Raw genomic sequence first — 22,605 nt, 5'->3', positions numbered from 1 at the left:
AGTTGGCACTCAATTCACTGAGCCATGCTGTCACTTTCATATTAATACATTTTATTCAAGCCAAAACAAAATTCATTTTAGTTAATAGTTTTGCTTCTATCTTATCTTTACTACGTATCTATAGCTATGTATGTATATAACGTATGTGTATATATATATATATACACACATACACATATATAATGTGTGTAAACGTATACATACATAGTAAGCACTGTTTTTATACATTCATTTAGACCACAAAATAGCTTATATCACAGCACAAACAGACTGCTTAGTTGGTTATCTATTAAAAAACAAAAACTTACAGCTAAGTCATTGTGTGTATACATATTTTTCAGTTGTGTGAAAAGATATCAATTAAAAAAAAACAAAACCAAAATCAAAACTTTGAATATAAAAGGACAAAATGAAATTAAGAGAAACAGCACATCAATTGTTAAAGTACTACTTTAAAGCAATTTCTAAACTGCACTGAGACCAAGGGGCACAGTCATTAGCAACTTATGATTTAGGGGCAGCAATAGATATTAAAGTAAATGTACACATTCATATCTATATATTTTATAGTAGTCTTATTCTGATGCCTCATTATGGTAAGATGCCCTGGAGTTTTCAATGACTGCCAATGGTGTATAACCTGACAGCCCCTACACTAAAATGAAAGAATTTAGGTACTGGCTTGATGGCTGGATGTATATCTGTTTCTGATGACCAACCCACCTAAGCTCAGAAAATATTCTGAACCAGAGTGGCAGCAGAGTGAGGAATTTTTTGGCTATATTTACTCTTAAAACTACCTGCTGAGTTTGTAGAGGAATGATGATTTGTACTGGTTGAAAGAATGTCTACACCAATGAAATAACATCTTTCCTATAGTAGTGAAATAAGCACATACATAACAAAAAATTAATGGCTTTGTGAACTGTATTTCTTACTAGTTAGAAATACACATACCTTTGCAACCTCTACCTACTAGATTTCATTGGATTCTATGAGGAATCATAGAAGATATGCCCATATGAATGCTTTTTTATTACCAATTTACTTCGAGATGGCATGCAAGTAGAACTCAAACTTAAGTCATGCGAAACTTGGTCAAAATCCTTCAAAAGAGTGCTTCCAATTATTATGGAATAGAAACATGAAATGCTGAGCTGCAGAACAGAAACAGAAACCTCTCTTTTCAATTTTGTCAACTATGGGAGACTATTTTGATACAACAACTATTTAACCCTAAAGTTATAGAGGCACCCACAGATGGCACACCAGAAATCTGCCATTTAAATGGGATTAACTGAGTTTTTCTGTTTTTGCCATTTTTCTTTCATCATGTGATATTCTCCAAGCAGCAAAGATTAAGTTGTACAAAGTCATATAATACATGGAGTCCATTTTTCCCCCCACTAAAGCTTATGCTAAAGGTACAAACTAGTTTATCTTTAGGGAATCTTTGTTTCATTCAATAGTTCAACAGTGACTTTGTATCATAAAAAGTGGAACAAAAAATTCATCCTAAGACTTCAGGGACTTTTTGATGGGTAGGCCTACTATGAAAACTAAATTATAGCACAGAGGACTGCCTGGTAAATATAATCACAACAAAGAAAACTGGATGTTTTTAAGTACCACTCTCATCAGCTTCTTGAAGCCCGATATATTATCCTCCAATTTAGGGATATTTTTTATTCAATGATCTGGTACAATTTTAATGTAATCAACAGGATAGTATGCACGAATCTTGTACTAATGTAGCCCAAGCAATATGTATGACATGAAAAGCGGGGGGGGGGACTTCTAGGTAGCATCTACGAGACCCTAAACAGGGCAATACAACTAAATGCTTTAGTGTGGACCAGGGAATCACCCAATCTTTAGTGGGACATACTCTCATTCCAGATTTCATTCTTCTAAATTTTAACCAAGTGGAGCATTCATTTCTACCACCTCTTCCTAATTACCAATCAGTATGTTAACAGCACACAAAAATATAATTTTCTATGACATTTACCCAAGTTCCTTTTTACCCTATTTCTGATTTCTACTCTAGTGTCCATTTGACCTTAGGACTTTGTTTATGCAATACATCATCAACATAAGTTTGAAAATACTGTAGCATACCTTGTCATCTTGTGTTCTTGTTTCAATAGCATATGTGAAACAAGTCAAGCTGCATATCAAAATAGTATCACACACTTTTTTTGCTACTGATCTCAACTCCATGGTCCATTCCATGAATAGTCAGGTATTTAAAATTAGCATGGGATTTCACCAATCCAACAATTAGTTCTTTTTCCTTTTTCTTCTTTTTTTGGTCTAGGCAATGGGGTTAAATGACTTGCCCAGGGTCACACAGCTAGTAAGTGTTATGTGTCTGAGGTCAAATCTGAACTCAGGGCTTCCTGAATCCAGGGCCGGTGCTCTATCTACGGCGCCATTTAGCTGCCCCTCAACAATTAGTTCTTTAAGGTGCTACTACCAAGATTAACAAGACCATTCATAGTTTTCTGTGGTAAAGAACTCAGCTACAATGATTGATGGTGTAGATGGGCCACTTGTGGAGGGGGATCTGTGCCATTTTGATACCACCAAAGCAAAGCACAGCTTTGGCAAACTGATTTAACAACTTTCTTTTATCATTTCTTAAAAAGACTTATAAACGTATAATTATTGGCACTGAGATCTTGAATGGGCAATGCTAATATCTGTTGCTATCAAGTGTCATAAATTGAGTACCTTTTCTAATTGTTCTGTCGGTGCTGTCAAATTCAAATAGAAAAATGGCCACTAGGCCTGTACATAAAGATCCCTGCGGGCCCCTTTACTAACTGAGAAAATCACATATTAACATTATATATGTTCTACTGTGTTTTTATTTCTTTTGTTAAATATTTCCCCATTTTACTTTTACATTCTAATCTGGTTCAGGCTGCACTGGGGAGTGTTGTAAGTTGCAATCTGGTCCATGTGTTTTGACACCTTTGTTCCAGAGAGATGATGTAAAGCCAGTCTGGGCCATTTTCTTGAAGACAGATGATCTAATTTTCTGGATAGTAGGGCTAGAATACTGAGCCTGGCACAGAGCTTCAAATGGGAACGCTACACTTTTTTTCTCTCCCATTCGCTGCCTGTTTTGTATTTTGTACATTCTTACTGCAACTTAACCTTCTCCCTTTCCTCAATCCCTCAGTCAAAATGGCAAATCTGGGAAACTCGAGAAGTCTGAGACCAAGCCAGGAAGCCATCCAGGATAGCCTGGTGGCTCAGTGGTCAAGTACAGAACTTTTAATGTCTGTGTCAATGTAAGAGCTAGGATTAAAATTCAGGTTATAGGACTCTAAGTGTTCTGATATTACTATTACCTCCTTGGCTTCTTGCCTGCTTCTCTTTAAGATGCCCTTTTTCTCCTATTCGATCCTGTGCCGCATGTCTCAGCATTCGGGATAAGAGGCACGAGGAACATCAAGTTACTGAATCCTCAGGCAAAGGACTGACTCTGGCTGGAAGTAAGGCGACTGAGAGCCCCAATATGATGTTTTGGCAGCGCTGAAACATGACTAGTCCAAGACTGGTGACCAAGAAAATGAAGTAAGCAGAGAAATCACAAAGGCTATCACATCCTCACCTCCAAGCCTGACAAGAAAGAAACTGCAGAGGGAGGGATTCAACCTAGAACAGGACCACAATAAATAATGGGAGATCTTGCTGGAATAGCAGCCAGCTCAGTCTGATTAGCATGAAGTTATAAGCAGTTTCAGCTAAGGCCTCAGTGATTATATATCTATATACATCTCGAAGATACATATTGCCTGAATGAGCTCACTGAAGAAGTGCAGACATGTTTTAGCATAGACTGTGTTTAGTGCCTTCAGTTTTCTATTAGGAAATAGGGTATGATATATTTTCAAACAATGCACCAAGAAAACAGTGACGTTATTTTTAAGTATTTTCACTAGCGTGACAGATTCAGGAAGAAAAAGCAATAAAAGTTGTCTACTTGCCATATAAGGAGAAGGGGCATTATCATCTGAAACACTGTAGAATGACACTTCAACAGGAAGTGTCATATGAGTAGGGCAGAAAATTCCACTTGCCCCCACCTCAGCAGTAAAGCCATCAACAATGCCTAGAGGATCTAATCGATAGTTCAAGACAGATTCCTGTAAAACAAAAATAATGATATGAATTAAAGGTAATTTAAATACTTACCTCATTTTCTAACAATTTACTTTATTATCTTTTTCTAACTCTTCACAGTTATTTCACATTCTTCCCTTTCACACTTCCTACATTCCAGCCATACTGTCCCACTAGCTGTTCCTTGACTGGCACACCATCTCCTGTTTCTTGCGTTTGCGTTGATTCCCCCATAAAGGAAATAAACTACTTCCTCACTTCTCTCTGAATGAATGTTTCTCTTCCTTCAAGGGGCAGCTAGGTAGCACAGTGGATAGAATGCCAGGCCTGGAGTCAGGAAGACTCATCTTGAGTTCAAATCTGGCCTCAGATACTTCCAAACTGTGTGACCCTGGGCAAGTCACTTAACCCTGTTTGTTTCAGTTTCCTCATCTGTAAAATGAGCTGGAGAAGGAAATGGCAAACCATTCCAGTACCTTTTCCAAGAAAGCTCCAAATGGGATCATGAAAAGTTGGACACAACTGAACAACAGTAACTTCCTTCAAGGCTTCAGGTGTCATCTCTTACATAAAGTCATTTCTAATCTTCCTAGTTGTTACTGCTTCCATTTCCCTCAAATTACCTTATATCTACTTATGTGTCTACATATTATATTCCCCAGTAGGATGTAAGGACCTTAAGGAATTTGTTTTGCTTTACATTCACATCTCCAGCGCCTATGTAATTGGTTAGCACTTTCTCTTCCCTTTTCTGTTACCTGCACACTAGACACCACAGAAACAGAAGAGAGGAAACACAGGATTGGAAGTAATTTTTTGTTTTTCTGGTTCATGGGTTATCATGGACAGCTTTGTAGTGATGAACCTTTTTGTACTTATTTAGGCTGGTCCTTGGACAGCAGAGAGCTGCTGCAGGGAATGATAGCATATGCATAAGAATCTCAGGATGGCTTCTGATCTGTAGTGTCTGAAAGACTACCCACAGATAAAATTATAGACACAGCTGAACATCTGAGAGTATATCCAGAGCCCAGTACTTTGTATACTGTAGATGCTGAATAAAAGCTTAATTGAATTTCTATACATGAATGCTTTAAGAGACAGTGTAATATAGTTTTTTTTTAAAGAAGCTGTTCTTGAGTTGAAAACTGACACATTTGTCAAGCACCAAAGGCAAGTCATTCAAATTCTTTGAATCTCAGTGTCCTAATTTGTAAAACGTGGACACAACACCTGCAGTGCCTAGGGTATTGTTACAAAGCACAGATGAGATAATATATGCAAATTGCCTTACAAATCTTAAAATGTTATATAAAACGTCAGCTATTATTATTTTTACAACTAGATGACTAGTTTTCCTAACTAGTCTGTTCCATTACAGATCATACCTATTATCCTGACCATGTTTTCCATAAATTCCAAACAAAAGAGCTACCTTTCCTCTGCAGAAACCCAAACAATGCTCCAGATTGGATTATAGACTTTTTGACCTTCAAAAAGTGATTGGCCTTTGCTTATGCTGTTCACCCTACCTATATAGTTTTTCAGCATCCAGAAAATCTTACTTCTTTCATGAAGACTTTTCTAGGCTACATTAATCTCTTTCACTTTAGGAACCTTACTGCATTTTAATAATACGTAAGAGAACAATAATTGATTTTTTCTATATTAAATTTTTTCTCCAAAACTAAGCTTTTTTACATTCTGTGAAGCCTATCGCTGTATTATAAGCTTCTTTATCTCTCACACTACTTATACAACTCTAGGCACTCTGGATCTTCTTCAGCTTATGAATGTCCATCTTAAATATGGAAACCCAGAACTGATCACAATAACCCAGATATAGCATGACAAAGGGAAAATATAGAAGGACCTTATTCTTGGCTATGCCTCTCTCAATGAAAGCCAGAAAGTAGCTTTTTTGATTGCCTAGTGCATCATTTTTTATGAAGAATTAGCTTTTTTGGCTGCCTCTTACATTATTTTACCTGGGGTGGAAATAATTGTGAAAGGACGCATCTAAGTAAAGGTCCCCAACCAGTCAATTTCAAAGCTCACTTTGACCAACTGATAAGTAGGGAAGCTACCTCTCAAGAGATTCCCTTTCTATATTTCAAAGGAATTTCCAGCATAAAGGATCAACACTGATGGAGGCAAAGATTTCCTCACTTTCCCAGACTTCGTTGTCAGCCTCTCTCAGTTCCCCCAAGCTCAAGGACTCATGGTTAGTAATGCCTTCTATCCCCAAAGTGATATGGGAGACTTCGAGGAAATGGACCTTGACTCAAACGATATCATTCTAGGAGAAACCTTAGTTCTTAAAAATAAGACAGACTGCACAGTACCTCAAAATTTCCTAGAAGACTAAGACTTGTTATGGGTGGAGCACTAGAACTCAGAAATGGTTTTCCATGGATATCTGGATCATCTTCGATATTTAAACACTGCTGTGGACTATAAAAAAGAAGAAACAAAAATCACCCAAAAGTCCTATCATTCTAGGTGATTTAGTTATATAATTTTCATTACTTTTGTTTAGTTATGGAATTTGTTATATAGAAAATAAGAAGCTTACTTTACATGAATTATCCCTGATGAAACAGCTTCAGTTATTGAATTTTGAAGTAGAAATTTTATTTTTTATCTATATGTTAAAACATTTTATACAATTATAAGCTATTTCCAAATTACAGGTTTAAATGGCTACCCTTATATATTTACAATCTACATTCAATAACAAATTAATAATAATAAACCTACAATAAATAGCATTTCAAAATTATTCACTGATATATGTTATATATAAAAATAGCTAGCTATTCTTTTTTGAACTTATTTATTGGTGAAAATATTTCATTTTAATAGTTACTAATTCACAATTCTGAATTAAATACCAAAAATCTACTGATCACGATGACCCAATCTATTTGTACATACGTATTTTATACATGCATATATACATACAAAAATATATATGTGTGTCACACATATAAATAAAAATACCATTTTTTCCTAAGGATAAGAAGATTAAGAATAAGATTAATAGCTCCTCAAAAAATCTAAGAGATGAAAACTGGAAATTCAAAAAAGGTGAGGCTTTATCTTCTGTGAGCCAAGTTCTTTTTGATTTGCTCATAAAATGAATTAGGAGGATTTCAAATTTTTTAAAGAATTAAGATAAATGTTTCTTAACCATTGGCAATCAGGTGAAGCCTATGGACCTCTTCTCAGAAAAATGTTTTTTTAAATGCATAAAATAAAAAAACCATAGAATTACAAAAAGAAACCAATTATAATCAAATAGTTACCAAAATATTAAAAAGAAAAAAAAAACAAGTCCACAGAACTCAGGTTAAGAATTCCTGACTTAGATGTTATATATACTTAGACCATTTAACAACTCTAGATTCTGATTCTACACAGAGATCATGAATAAATGTGTAATGGTTCATTTTAAAAATGGTTCATCAAAACACATACAAGCCATGAAGAGTTCAGGAATTAAATGGAGAAAGATACATGCTTAAACATGAAAAGGGGAGAATCTTTTAATGATTTCTTTCTAATTATGTAGCAATCACTGGAAATGACCTGATATTACTGTCCTAACCTCCAGTCAAAAAACTGCTTGCTCTACATAGTACTAATGACAATCTGGCAAATCTAGTTAGAGATTACATTTATTTGTACAAAGGTGTCTTTTATTCTAACAAAACTAATTAATATGTAAACCGGAGCTTTGAAACTAAGAAATTTTCAAGGTGCAATGTATCAAATTACACACACACACACACACACACACACATACGTATATGTGTATGTTATACGGAAATCATATAATGGAAGAGTACAAAACTGTACAAAAACTGAAGACTTCTGACATCATGAATAACCTAGTTAGGAAAAGACAGAGAACAAAACAAATATGTAGGGAAAAAATTCTAAGGGTTTATTGGTGGGAATGAGACAACTAAATTTCACAAAGATACAAAGTCATGGAAATGGCAGAAGAAAAAGCATACTGCTAGGTGTTGGATATAATTTTCTTATAGCTATGATCTACTGGTTTTCTATCATGACCAATGTATGATGGAGATAGCCATCACCTTTATTTATTTCCCTCTGGCAATTCTGTAGAAATAAGATTTGTAAAGGAAATCAAAAGGAAGACAAAATTTACTTTTCCAGAAAATACAAGTGCTTCTCACTGTGGAATTGGCTGCAAAATGAATGTATTTAATCTGAATTATATACATGTAATTAAATGAATTTCAGGGCAAATACCTTCTGGATGACAAATTTTTCAAGTGGAGTAAGGAAGTGTCCAGATCAAAGCAGCCTGATTGTGTTTTTCTTTGAGGAACCTAAGATAAAAATAATAATTTGAAATACTAGAAACAAAAAAACAACACCCCCCAAAAGAAAATAAACACAAAAAAGTCTTCATTTGGAATTGTAGAGATTTTTAGACAAAAGTCATGTTTTTTTTAAAAACAGCATTTTTAAAAAATATATATTTTCCTCTTAATGTTTCCCCTCATGTTAATCTAGTTAAAAACTAGATGGTATCTACAATCCATAATATTATTCCTGAAGTAATTATTCTAATTTTGCTACTGTTGAAAACAAAGCTAATCTTAAAAATATTTAAGCTGTTTAACCACAAACTTAAGCCTCTAGCCTGAAAATACCTTAGGAAAGAAATAATCAAGTTGAAACATTAAGATACAAAAAAAAAATGGGTAAAGTTTAATTCATTGGACTAAGAAAAAATTAAAATGAGGGAGCCAAAATTATATGACCCTAAAATATCTGAGGATTTAATATAAGAGTTGCAAAAGCCTACATTTAATACTACCATACTTATCAGCAATGATTTTTCTTTATAACTTTGGCATATGGGGACATGTCTGTGTAACACTAAGAGTAATTTAAAATACTCATATTTCCCCACATTACACACACTCTGTAACATGAGGTTCAGTTCAGGTTCTTTTAAGTACAAGTTTCAAAAAGGGCCATTTTACCTTATCTTTGAAAAATGCAGTTAGTATGAGTAAAAGTAGCAAAGGACTAAAGAAAAGGATTTTAACATAACAGAAAAGCAAAGACTAACTCTGGAAGTTAAAAATAAGAAATATCAAGAGTATCCAGAATAAATTCTTGTTTGTCTTGTAAATTAATACTGAAATCTGAATGGAGTCAGTTGAGGGCAATCTTGAGATATAATGCCCACAGTAATTCAGTGGGATTGAACACTGGTCTTTGAACATAAAATAATATAGTCACAGAATTTAGAATAACATTTATAAAATTTAGGAATCAAAAGGACCTTAGAGATCATTTAGCCAAACCTCATTTTGCATATGAGGAAACTCAGGCCCAGAAAGATTTTAAGTAATTTGTCCAACATCACATTACAGATACTAAGTACAAAGCTATGATTCAAACCTGGGTTCTTCAGTAGCAATTCAAGCATTCTTCCTAGGACACGACTCATCATGATCAGTAAAAAACCTGGGAGTCCAACACCCCAGGGATCCTTAGAGGTTTATATCATTATTTTAGCCTTACTTCACTGACTTTTACCCATACTTTCTTTAAAACTCAGAGGTAAATGATGTCCTATTATCAGAGACAAAAAATGTTGACAATCTATTTGTTTAAATGAACTAGTGTGAGTTGTAATTATTTTTAACACAAGTGTGAAGGGAAATTATAACCCCCCCCTCTTTTTTAAGGAATGGATTATAATCAAGACATTCTTTTCTTGAAATGGTCCTGCAAAATCAATATGGATTAATACAGAACCTTGATTTAAGCTTCTTGGTCATTTTCCATGGGAAAAACAGGTGTCTTCTGTGAGTTATTCCAAATAGGAAGGCATGTGTCCAATTTCATTACATCCTCTTCAATGTCAGAAATAATTACAAGTCATGAAACATAGTTTCTAGTCAGTGATTTTATATAAACAATTCCCTGATGCACTGCATATAATCTGGCTGAAATAATGTGCTGATTTCCTTCTAGAATAATTCATATTAAACATATACTACCTAGCTTCCCTGATTTCACTCAAATCTGAGCTTGAATCTCATCTTCCATAAGAGGTCTTTCCCAGTCAGTCTATTCTACCCAAACATACTGGTTCAGAATTCCCTCTGAGATTAGCCTCTGTATATACTGTATATATCTTATACATATATGGTTATTTACATAAGAATTTCACCTTCTTGAGGGCAGGAACTATTTCCCCCCCTTACTTTGCTTCTTGAGTGCTTAGCACAGTGAATGGCACATAGTGAAGCATTTAAAAAATACTTGATAACTGACTGGTATGTGTGTTGAAAGCTTCTCAGACACTTGAGAAGATAGAGGATTTAGATAAAATAAAATCCCTTCCCCTCAGGAAGCTTAAAACTAACAGGGTGATATCACACACACTCACAACTACAACATAATAATACATGTTAATTACATTGGAGAGGTATAAAACAGTGCTGTGTGAGATCTAGAGCTGAAGTATCATTACTTATTTTTGGGAGAAAAAACAAATTAGCAAAGGTGTGGAGAAGAGATAGGAACAGAGCTGGGATTTAAAGGACAGATGAATCTGACAAAGAAGGAAGGTAGAACATTTCAGGTATAGTGATCAGTGTGAAAAAATATATAAAGGTAGGAAATTGCAAAGTGTGTTCAGGAAATATACAGTGGGTTCTACTTAGCTGAACCATAGAATGCATGGAGGGGTGGGAAAGAGAATAAAATGGAATTGGACTACAGGTCCTTGAATGCTAAATTAACAGATTTTGAGTAGGCAATAGGGAGTCACTGAAGACTTCTGAGATGAGTGACATAACCAGATTTAGACATAAGGAAGGTGAGCCTATGGAGATGGATATTAAAAATCTCTTGAAAGGCTGAAGGATCAAAAGTAGGAAACCCTGTTACAACTTGATGTCCCTAAAAAGGTATATATAGTGCCTACTGAATAAAATTAAATATGTTGTGCCTGTTTATAGGCAGCTAACTCATACTGATAGCCTGCAAATGATTCAAATGCCTCAAGCAGTTTCATCCAGACCCTGCTCAGTTCATAGGTCAATATAGGATCCTCACAAGTAAACATATGGTTTGATTAGCCAGAAGAGGCAGGTCAGGAAAGGGCTCTATACTGAAACTTTAATGCTTCAAGAATTACTATTCAATATCATCCTTCCCAGCTTGTAGATGAGCAGGAAGTCATTAAGTACTAAGGAGAAAATGTGTGCTGCATGTGGGGTGAAAAAATTAAGAATATAAATTTATTATTTTTAAAAATATCTTCTATGAGCCTGTGTAAATTTCAGGGTCACAACTATAGCTATAACTGACTTCAACAATAACAGAATGGGATTCTCTGGTAATCTGTATATTGTTGTTTGTTCTGTCTTCTCAAAGAGGACCATGATATCAGAGAGATGATGCCATGACTTGCAAGTGAATTAGATTTAAATGAGGGAGGGCTGTGCAAAGTCACCAGCCTCACTTTTTCTTCCAGAGTCATCTGGGTCCAGTAGGAAGATAAATCAGGATGACTGAAGTTGGCCCCTGTTACAGTGGGAGACCTTGGCCTTTTTATGCTAAGGTCTTTCCCAGGTCTCAGTTTGACTAAGACAATGCCTATTCAGTGATTAAGACTAGGTAACAAATGAGGTAAAGGATGACCTCTTTTACCTAGCTAAAAAAAAATAAATCTGGGAGGGGGAAGATCCTCATGGTTTTAATATTATAAAGCAGTAAGCAGCTGTGTCATCGCTATACACAGCCCCAAGATTGCAAAATAATGCCTAAAATGTGTAAGAAACAATGTTTAACATTCATTATAATATTACACTCCATAACCCGAGCAGGTTATGGAGTTTTAATACACACGAAAATACACGCACACTCACATTTACACATCTAAGTGCTGCCTTTCATGGTCTTTCTGCAGAGGAGATAGAGATTTGTGTTTGTATGTCTACCAGGGCCGTTGTGGTATAACGTTTTTTATTTTGCTTAAGTTCATGTGAGTATTTTATCCTTTTGAGTTCCTATGTGGTTGTATACTTTGGTGATTTCTGGGATGATGCTGGTACATCCGAACTAATAAGTGAATACAGTGGAGCCTCCATGTTCTTTTCCATTTAACTGGATAGCAAAAGCTCTCTACCTCTATGTTATGGATAGTACTGATATTAGAAGCTACAGAAATCAGAGATTTGGAATCAGAAAGGACATCAAAGATCATCTAGTAAAAGCCTTCATTTTACCGATGAGGAAAGTGAGAAAGGTCTTAAGTGACTTGCCTAAGGTCACATAGGTGGTAAATAGCAGAGCTAAGATTTAAACACAGGTCCTCAAAACTTCAATTTCAGTGCTCTTTGACAGACAGAAATGCAACTTAATTAGGGTCTTCTCCTGGACCATTATAAATGTCAAATTGAATTTATTCACGAGTCACTAGTAGTGGACTTCATCATGAACACTATATAATAATAATGATAAAAATAATCACTCATTTTAAGGTGTACAAAGTGCTTCCTCACCTACTATGAAGTAGGTGTTCCCAAGTTTATTATCATCTCCATTTTACAGACGAGGCTCAGAGGAGTTAAGTGACTTGCCCATGGTTAAAATAGCAGGTTAAGTGTGGGAGATGGGACTTGAATAAATCTCTTGATTCCAAGTCCAGTACTCTTTCCACTATGTTAGGCTACTTCTCACATAAGGTGATGTAATATATAATCCAAGAACTCACTTATTTCTTTTCAACAGGAGTAAACAGTCTCTGTATATAAGGATCTCAGAGTATTGGCTGCCTGACTAACTTTTCAACATGTCCCTACACAATTAATTTTTGTGAGCACAGGACCTGCCAGGTTATAGGCAGGAATTATACTAAGTTGGTGCTGCTTCCCCTCCATCCCCCACTCCCAACCCCCATAATGCATGTAACGAAAATTTATTGAGAATTCCTAGGGCAGCAACTACTTCCTCCCCACCTTGGAAAGAATCCAATTAGAGAGGAAATCACTGAAAAATCAGTCCTTATAGCCCAGGTCCCCAGCAAAATACAGGTAGGGAGATAGGGAAAGGAGCATCTGTCATTTTTCATTTATCCAGCAAGTGTGGAAAGAGTGATGGGTGGCAGCAGAGGAGAGAAAAGTCATATGATGGTGGGATGGAATATCTGAGAGTGGAATGACACTGTCTATGGCTATCCAGATTTAATAGTAGCCCATTCTTACTGCCAGGTAAGGTATAATAAAAGTAAAAAACATGCAAAGGATGAACAGACTTTCAATATGTCAAAACTTTACTGCTGTAGAAACTACTCTATGCAAAAACTTCATCCCAGAAATCACCAAAGTATACAACCACATAGGAACTCAAAAGGATAAAATACTTGCATGAACTTAAGCAAAATAAAAAACATTATACCACAATGGCCCTGGTAGACATACAAACACAAATCTCTATCTCCTCTGCAAAAAGACCATGAAAGGCAGCACTTAGATGTGTAAATGTGAGTGTGCATGTATTTTTGTGTGTATTAAAACTTAAGCTTAGGGGGCAGCTAGGTCATGCAGTGGATAGAGCACTGGCCCTGAAGTCAGAAAGAACTGAGTTAAAATCTGGCCTCAGAGCAAACACTTGACACTAGCTATGTGACCCTAGGGCAAGTCACTTAACCCCAATTGCCTAAAAAACAAAAACAAAAACAAAAAACCTTTAGCTTAAAGATTAACAGTCGTATTTCTCATTTTCTAGGAACCTCATTTTCATTCTTTAAGTAGCTAAATTGTTTAATACCAGTTTGAGTGTGTCTTTTATGTTGTTGACTAGGCTAAACTTAAGTAATCCCTTAATCCCTTAAAAATACTTAACTTTACTAAAAGTTATGAGTCTACAATTTCTTAAAAAGGTTCCACTTCCACACAGAATTTAATTTTTAGTTACTTTGGTTAAATCTGGTCTGTACTGGAAAGAAGCGGCATTTTGCAAATGACAAAGTATAGGGGAGCATTTGAATAAATTTCAAGTTATTTGGTCTATATGCTGAATAACAAGATAGAGTACTTACAGGACTTGAAAGAAGAGGTAATCCAGTTTGAGGATGGAAGGCTTTGGTTGAGGTTCCATCTAAAGAATGAAAATTATGTTTCCGCCAAATACTTGAATGCTTCACTGATATAGTTCTCTGTCAGGAAAGAATGCTACTTTAATTCAAGCTCAACACAACCGTCAAAAGCCTCAAAAAGGTTTGGCAGTAAAACTGTATTTTCTCAATATCATAAGAACTGTTATACATATGATTTCCAAATGGTTTTTTTTTTAACCATTTAGAGGAGACGATCCTGAACCAGCTTAGAGAAAAATCCAATCATTATTTTTACAAACACAGTGAAAAAATTCCTAAACAATTTGAAGTAATTTAATTATACAATTACCTTACATGAGATTTTTAGACAGCCAAATGACTTATTTTTTGAAAACAAATCTAGTTAATTATTTGACCTTAAGGCATTTCACAAGTATAATGTAAGAGCTACCACCAAATCATACTACTATGATTATCTTCTTCTTCTTCTTCTCCTCCTCCTTCTACTAGACATTTATATAACATTTTATGTTTTACAAAATGTTTTTTATCATTCATTCAATCATTAGAGGATGGAGTTGCTAAAGAACTAGAAAGTTCTTGCATCAGTATACATAAAAGGTAGATACCCTGATTCTTGGAAACTTGAATCTACATATCACAAGTGAAGCCCTAACTACCAGGTACGAAGAATGGTCTTTATGAATAAAGATAATAAAAAAAGTAGCAAATTTGAGGCTAATGTTGGATTTGTGACAATTGTAGTTTTATAAAACAGGGACATATTGAAAAAGACAGATTGTAGAGGTTCAGGATTCTCTCCCTAAATGGCAAAAAGATATTTTGAAAGACATGTAGGAGACATCAGAGACCTAATTTTTTTTAAAAACAATGGTCACTCAGTTCAGGATAAGGACAGTACAGAAACAGGTAAGTAGTTGCGGGGTTTTGTTGCAAATACCTCTGAAAGGAAGGAAATGTGTGATTAACATGGCTTTTAAATACAGACCAATTCTGACATATCTATAATAACATTAGGTCAAGAAGTAAAGAATATGAAACTGAAACACACAGAATTGTGAAACTTAAATTTCAGTCAATAGCTTTGGTCTGTCTCTCCCCTCTAAATGGACACACAGAATTCTACTAGAGTTAGCAGCTCAGTGTGGTCATTTGAGTTTCTTTTCTGGATACTGCCCTTGTTCATTCAATGGCACTGGGTCCTAATGAACAATAAAATGAACAACAGCAACAACAGGCATCATAGAACTACATGACATAAAGTACCTGATAATTTTGTTAGTAGAATCTGTTTTTATGACATTTTGAACCCACAGGCCACACATGAAAACACCTGAGATTCTGATAGGAAAAGAACGGCATAATATATCTTTTGAAATGTAGCAGCTCACATAATTTTTTTAACCACAGTTTTTACTTCCTGACCTGGTCTCTACAGCTCACCCAAATAAGCTATTTGGCCTGGGAAAAAGATCATTTACCAAACTACTATTCATTACTGTTACTAAATTCTACATATAAGGTAAAAAGAAAATTTAAAATGACCCTTTTTATGTTTGTTTTTTATTTTTTATAGGACATGTGATTTCATCATGATAGGAAGCTCCTAGTGAGCACCTCCTGTCAGTGCAGTGGAGCACCTGCTCGGGTGATCCAGCCATTGGGAGACTAGTTGACTTGTGCAATGTCGCATGCCTGAGTCCACGTCAGAGGTAGAATAGGAATCCAGATTTTCCTAACTCTGAGGACCAGCTCTCTAGCTACTATATGCCATAGTGCAATGCTTTACACAAAAACAATCAGATTTAAGAATTAGGTTTGAAATCCAATTTATTATTGAAATCCAAATTATTACCTACCAACACCTCTGTATTTTTCAGTCGTTCACACCTAGAGTCTTCTCTAACTTTTCTCTGAGAACAGTTTTGAGATTCTTCATTGGTTGGGTCCTCATTTTCATCCTGTTCCGTTTTGAATTGGCCTGGCTTACTTTTACACTTGAAAGTCTCACTGTCCTTTTTTTGACAGTTTTCTATGCTAACAAGTTGAGTATTTTGCTCACATGCCTTGGAGGTTTTGGGGTCTTTGTTTGAGCACCCGAGTTCATAATTATGCAGATGAACAGATGCTGGCAACACAAGAGATTTCATTGAACTGTCAAGTGTCTTTGAATTATCTAATTGGTGGTTGTGAAAATAATCTGGATTGCTAGTCTCACTTTTTACTGTTCTTTCCTTATGTTTATTTTTGCATATCTGTTCATCAATATTGCTAGAATTTGAATATTGTTTATCAATTCCATTACTAATTTCTTGATCTTTAAATTGACATCTGGAAAGTGTGTTTTCTGATCTGCCTGGTGATTCCAATTTAATTTCTTTGCCATAAGATGTATTTAAACAAGACAATACATTTGTAGGCTTATTTTGCGTTTGTTGAAATGTGCTTTGGAGAGTTTCACTAGGATCTTCCTGACGTTCATTTCTTCTGCTTTGAGTCTTCAAAGGTGTCTTTAATCCACTGCATTTAAAAGAACTAAAAGATTTATCAGTAATTATACTTTTGCCTTCACTATTGTCTCCTGACAAGGACAAGTCTTTATTAGAAAAGGAAATGGAGTTTTCCTTGCTTTTCTTCAACAAAGTTTTGTTTTCATATGAATTCCGAAAAACTTTTGAATGAGCAGAACTGGAGTCATTTGTGTTGAATGAATGCCTGGGGATATGTGATGCAGATGGGTCACAATGAATCAAGTGCTGGGCAATCCTTGCAATAACTTCTTGTCGTTCTTGAAGTAGAGAGCCTATCAGAGGATTGGTCTCACCAATGGATTGGTGAGAATAAATATTACTGGAAACATAAGAATCACGGACAGAGTTTTCTGGTTTTAGCCTTGTTTTCCCCTCACCAGTGTTTTCTGAGGGTGTATATTCTGGGCTAACAAAGGAAACAGAGCTGTTTTCCTTATTTTTCTTTAATAAATTTTCATTTTCGCATGAACTCCGGAAAATTTTTGAGTTAAATGAACTGGTATCTTGCATGTTGAATGGACGCCCAGAAACATGTGAAGTGGTCGAATCACAATCAATCAAATGCTGAGCAATCCTTGCAATAACTTCTTGTCGATCCTGAATTAAAGAGCCTATTAAAGGACTGGTTTCTCCTGTAGGCTGCCAAGAACTATGGCTACTAGAAATATCGGGATCACCCCAGGACACTGATTTTAAAGTTCTCACTGATGTTTCAAATGATTTTGCATCTCCTGTAGCATTAAAACACTGCACACTTGATTGACACGTCCCAAGATCAGAATCATGACCAACACCTGCAGAGAGTTTGAAATTTTTGACAGTCGTATTAAATTCTGGAGTTACAGATTTTTTTGCACGCAACAAACCTTCAGGTACTACAGTCCAAGTTTGTTTGGCTAGATGTGAACTGCGCATACTGCACTGCTCTACTTCCTTGGAATTACAACGTTGATGAGTTTTCAGTTCATGTTCTTGAATCCTTTTTTCATAAAAGTCAATGTTAGTATGAATACTACAAGTCAAGACTGGATAACTGGATTGTCTAGGCAAGGACTGAACACTGACTTTCAAGGCCACATTGTGAGAAACATTGGGAACAGGAAACACATGCTCAGTGGGAGTCTGGGAAAAATTCCACTGTAAGTCAACATCAGCAGCACTGATTCTGAAACAAGACAGATAAGAAATGTTAAATCAATATCCATAAAAGCTGCATACTTCTAGCTATTTATCTTGTATCAATATAGCATCAATCATCAGAGACATACTCTGGATTCATTTAATTCTTTCATTTCCTCTACTATTTTCTGTCTACCGACTCCCTATTACTAACATTTTAGTCTACCTAGATAAGCTAGCCTTCTACTTCACTGAAATCTAGGTGATTCAAGTAGAATATCCCTGAATTTCCCTCCTCTACTTCTTAAAACTTCTTAGTATTGACATCTGTTCTCACCTGCTTCCCCATTGTTTTGCAGGGAAGAAATGTCTCTATTTTTTGCCAAAACCAATCCCTCAACAATTAAAGTGTTCCTATCTCCTTTTATTTTACTGCCTTCCCTCTGGCTAACAAAGTGCTCTTTCATTCCTAAAATGCCTTTGATCTATTTCTTTCCTACTGTATTATAAACATGCTCAGATACTTCAAAAGTCTTTTCTTATTTTTCTACTTGCATTTCATCGGTCTTCTCTTGAATCACCTAATTACCTAAAAAAAAGCCTATATTTGATATGCATATTGCCTTACAACCTCTCATCTCAATAGCTTGCAATCTGAATTCTATTCCTTCCACTTCCTTTTACAACTTCTCACAGAAAAAAAAATCTAATGTCAAAATTGTCAAATCCAATACCTTTTTCTCATTTTTCATTTTCTTTGACCTACCTACAACATCTGACATGGTTAACCAAACATTCTCTTTTTGGATATATATCACTTTCGCTGCATTCCTACATGTCACCTCTTTTTAGCTTCTCTCCTTCACTGTCTTCTCCTTCTCTTGCACTGGCTTATAGAATCCTAAATTTGGAGTTAAAAGGAGCTGTTGAGATTATCTAGCCTATCACACCACCTTCATTTTATAGGTAAGAAAACTGAGAAACAAAGAGATAAAGATCACACAGGTAGTAAGAGATAGGGTCAAAATTTGAATATACATCCTTCTCTGGAGCCAGTACTCTTTCTAGGCAGCTAGGTCACCACCTACTTGCAGTAGACAGAGTGTTATACTGGGAAGATTCCAATTCAATTGCTACCTCAGACACTTCCTAGCTGTATGGCCCCTGGCAAATCACTTACTCTTTATGTTTGCCTCAATTTCCTCATCTATAAAAAGGGGATAATAACAGCACCTATGTTCCAAGGTTATTGTGAACAGCAAGTGAGATAATATTTGTAGAGTGCTTTGCAAATGTTAAAGCTCTGTATGAATGCTAACTATTTATTATTAATGGCCCACATTTTCTGAGCCATTTAAGGTATAGGTATGCCTCTGAGAGAGGGGTTCTTAACCTTTTTTGTGTCACAGACCCTTCTGGAAGTCTGGTGAAGCCTATGAACTTCCTCTCAGAATGATTTTTAAATGCCTAAAATAAAATACGTAAAATTACAAAGTAAACCAAATTATTAAAATATGGCTTTCAAAATATAAAATATACAAGTATATAGACCCCAAATTAACAACTGCCCAGGCTGTTTTTAGCTCTCTTCTCTCTTCTGGACACCTCATTCACTCCCACAGCTTCAATTATAACCTTTATTAAGGCAACTTTCTAAGTATATTTTTCCAACCCTTCCTGACTTATCTTCCTGAATTCACTAATTGTCTCAGTGGTTTTACTTTTCATTTAGTTTCCCAAGTTCAAAACTCTGGTGTTATCTTTCACTTTTGCTTTCCTCAACTCCCCAATCCAATCCTTGGTCCACCTTTTGGTAAATCTCAACGTAAAAATATTACAGTTATTTGAGTATTATGACATACACTCCTATAAGACACATTACTAAATTCACTTGTTTTACAAAAATAGAAACTAAAGACCAAAATAAGGATCAGTAATTGACATATCTAATATAAAAAAGCTAGTAAATAAACATTTATTGTTGCTTTTAGGGATGCAAAGCACACCATTCTGATAAAACAGTATAAAAAACAGGATGGGTAGTGAATGCTAGGGATAGAGGAAGAATTATGAGAATACATAAAAACATTTTATTTACCACTAAGTATATCTGGACTTGTGGCAGCTAGGTGTCATGATGGATAGAGTGCTGGGTCTGGAGTCAGGAAGACTGATCTTCCTGAGTTCAAATCCGGCCTCAAGACACTTCCCAGCTGTGTGACTCTGGGTAAGTCTCGTAATCCTGTTTGTTTCAGTTTCCTCATCTGTAAATGAGCTGGAGAAGGAAATGGCAAGCCACTTCAGTATCTTTGCTAAGAAAGCCCCAAATGGGGTCATGAAGAGCCAGACAGAACTGAAACGACTCAATCACAACAAAAATATTTGGACTTGGGTCTACTGAGACAAAGGTTTTCAAAGTATCAAGTCAGCTATCTAAGGGTCAATTAAACATTTCCTCAGCAGTTTATAAAATAGCCTGCATTTGGAAGTTCTCCACCAAACTGTTCATACTAAATTTAGTTTGCAAAAAAAAAAAAAATTTACATTTAAACATTTATTAATGTTCTAGCTCTTGTTTTGAAGGACATCAAAGACCATATTATAAACAGGTAAATTTTCCTTAGAACAGAAGGAAACTTACAAATCAAAAGTTAATGTTACTCAGTAGCAAATCAATGGAAGTAAATCGATATCTGTTTCTACCCCTGACATACCTGTAAAGAATATTTCGTGGAATAGCACCATGGGAAACACTCAGCCAAGCACTTAACTGAGAAAAAAAGACAAAAGAACGCACAGCCAACAGAAGGGTCTTCTCTTCAATAAATCGATCTCCATTTCTAAATGCAGTAAGAAAAAATAATCAAATCTTAGAAAGCATCACACAATAAAATGCTGAATTTAAGAAATGTAAGCTATCAAGTGAATCAAATTTCTCCAAATAAGCATAACAAGAACAAAGGGTATAATCTTATCAATTACCTTGATAATCTCTCTCACATTTATCCCCTTCTCTCAAAGTTTCTACCCCAGCTCTGGTCCCATCAATTCTGCCATAGCTTCATTTTCTGTACCACTATTTCAAATCTCTTTCCTCTCTCATGCATCCTCCACAGAGCTGCTAAATTCATAGTCCTAAAATACAGAACTGACCCCACTGCTACTCTTAGTCTCTATTCTATCTAGTATCTTCTAGGATAAAATATAAATTTCAGTCTGGAATGTAAAGACTTCCAAAGTACGGCTCTTACCATTACAGTCTTATTTCATGTCACTCCCTAGCATGCACTCTGCACACTAGAGTCAAACAGACCTGCTAGCTGGTCCCTATCCATTCTTTTGCTTCTTCTTTCCATGCCTTTAAATCAATAGTCAGCGCCTGTGTGGAATGCATCCCTAGCTCCCCTAGGATAACTCACTTCCTTCAGAGCACAGCCCAAGCGCCCCTCCTAAAAGGACTTTCCTGACTCCCAGCTGTTAAATGCTGCTTCTTTGGGAGATGGGTCTGCAGAACTTTGCGGACACTCTGCATTTGCTTCCCTGGGCTTATACTGCATCCTCCCAGGAGATCTTAAGTTACCTGAGTATGGGTACTGTGGAGTCTATTTGCCTTTGTGTTGCAGGCACCTAGTACATATAATGCCTTACACACAGCAGGTGCTTTATAAATGTTTGCGGAGTTTTGATTGAATGGGGTGGGGAGACACCGGCAAATTATCAAGTCATACAAGTATACTGAAAATCTTTTTGGAAAGGATGATTCACAGAGGCAGCTAAGTGGCGCAGTGGATAGAGATCCGGCCTTGGAGTCAGGAGGCCCTGAGTTCAAATACGGCCTCAGACACTTGACACTTACTAGCTGTGTGACCCTGGGCAAGTCACTTAACCCCCCCTGCCTCACCAAAAAAAAAGGGGAAAAAAAAAGGACAATTCACTACATAATTGTAAACACATATAAAGACATGAGACACTATCAATATGATATATAAAGAAATGAATGGAAAACTGTTTTTAAATCAAACTAAATTCTACCACTATGACTGTTTTAGGCTGAATATAATGGTAGTTATATAAATATGAAAACACTGCTAAGTTCGAAAGAGGCCTAAAGTTTTGAAATAAAACTCAATCATTTTCCTCTGTCTATGAGTTTGAACTTAAAATCACAGACAGTACTTCTTTGCATCTATAATCTAAAATAAAATTCTAATTAAAATTGGTATTTTGCGACTCACTGCAAGTAGCAGTTATCTTGCCAAAAATTATCACTTAAAAATGGAAATAAAGAAATTCATTATTAAAAGTGAATGTGTGTCTATCACACATATGTATTTTACTTTTTAATTTCTTAACCAAGAACAAATGAATGAAGGGAAAACCACAGAAAACCAAACTCCACAACTTACTGTCGAGGAACTGGTTCCAAGATCCACCTTTCTAATAATAATGCATCTTGTTTAACTGCAGGATCATTTAAATCATTTCCTTCTGTGTTAGGCCCATCATCACTGTAGCAGCAGTCTGGAAGTAGCATTACTTCTACCATAACTGGAAGATTGTTTTTCCAAAGCAACATAACCTCAGACCTGGTTCGTCTGGCTTGACGACACTTAATAAAATGACATAATTAAAGAACGTGAAAATCAGCATAATATTTAAAAAAAAAAACAA

At 35.6% G+C, this 22,605-nt stretch overlaps 1 protein-coding gene across 4 annotated transcripts in view; it reads right to left on the bottom strand.

Annotated features, from left to right (window-relative positions):
* Positions 1-22,605, bottom strand: part of ATOSA (atos homolog A) — a 128,075-nt gene that overhangs the window by 7,977 nt on the left and 97,493 nt on the right. For all 4 annotated transcript variants that reach the window (XM_078151251.1, XM_020981038.2, XM_020981029.2 and 1 more), the window contains 7 exons: positions 22,341-22,543; positions 20,649-20,774; positions 16,144-17,980; positions 14,246-14,362; positions 8,422-8,501; positions 6,483-6,591; positions 4,002-4,160 (listed from right to left, as the gene is read on the bottom strand). In XM_078151251.1, the coding sequence (XP_078007377.1) occupies positions 4,002-4,160; positions 6,483-6,591; positions 8,422-8,501; positions 14,246-14,362; positions 16,144-17,980; positions 20,649-20,774; positions 22,341-22,543 (2,631 nt within the window). The remainder of the gene's footprint in view (positions 1-4,001; positions 4,161-6,482; positions 6,592-8,421; positions 8,502-14,245; positions 14,363-16,143; positions 17,981-20,648; positions 20,775-22,340; positions 22,544-22,605) is intronic.

Source organism: Phascolarctos cinereus, unplaced genomic scaffold (assembly GCF_003287225.1).
Source record: "Phascolarctos cinereus isolate Bilbo 61053 unplaced genomic scaffold, phaCin_HiC Scaffold_3;HRSCAF=262, whole genome shotgun sequence".
Taxonomy (NCBI): domain Eukaryota; kingdom Metazoa; phylum Chordata; class Mammalia; order Diprotodontia; family Phascolarctidae; genus Phascolarctos; species Phascolarctos cinereus.
Note: the sequence above shows the minus strand (reverse complement) of the source record. Positions and strands in the feature narration are given on the sequence as shown.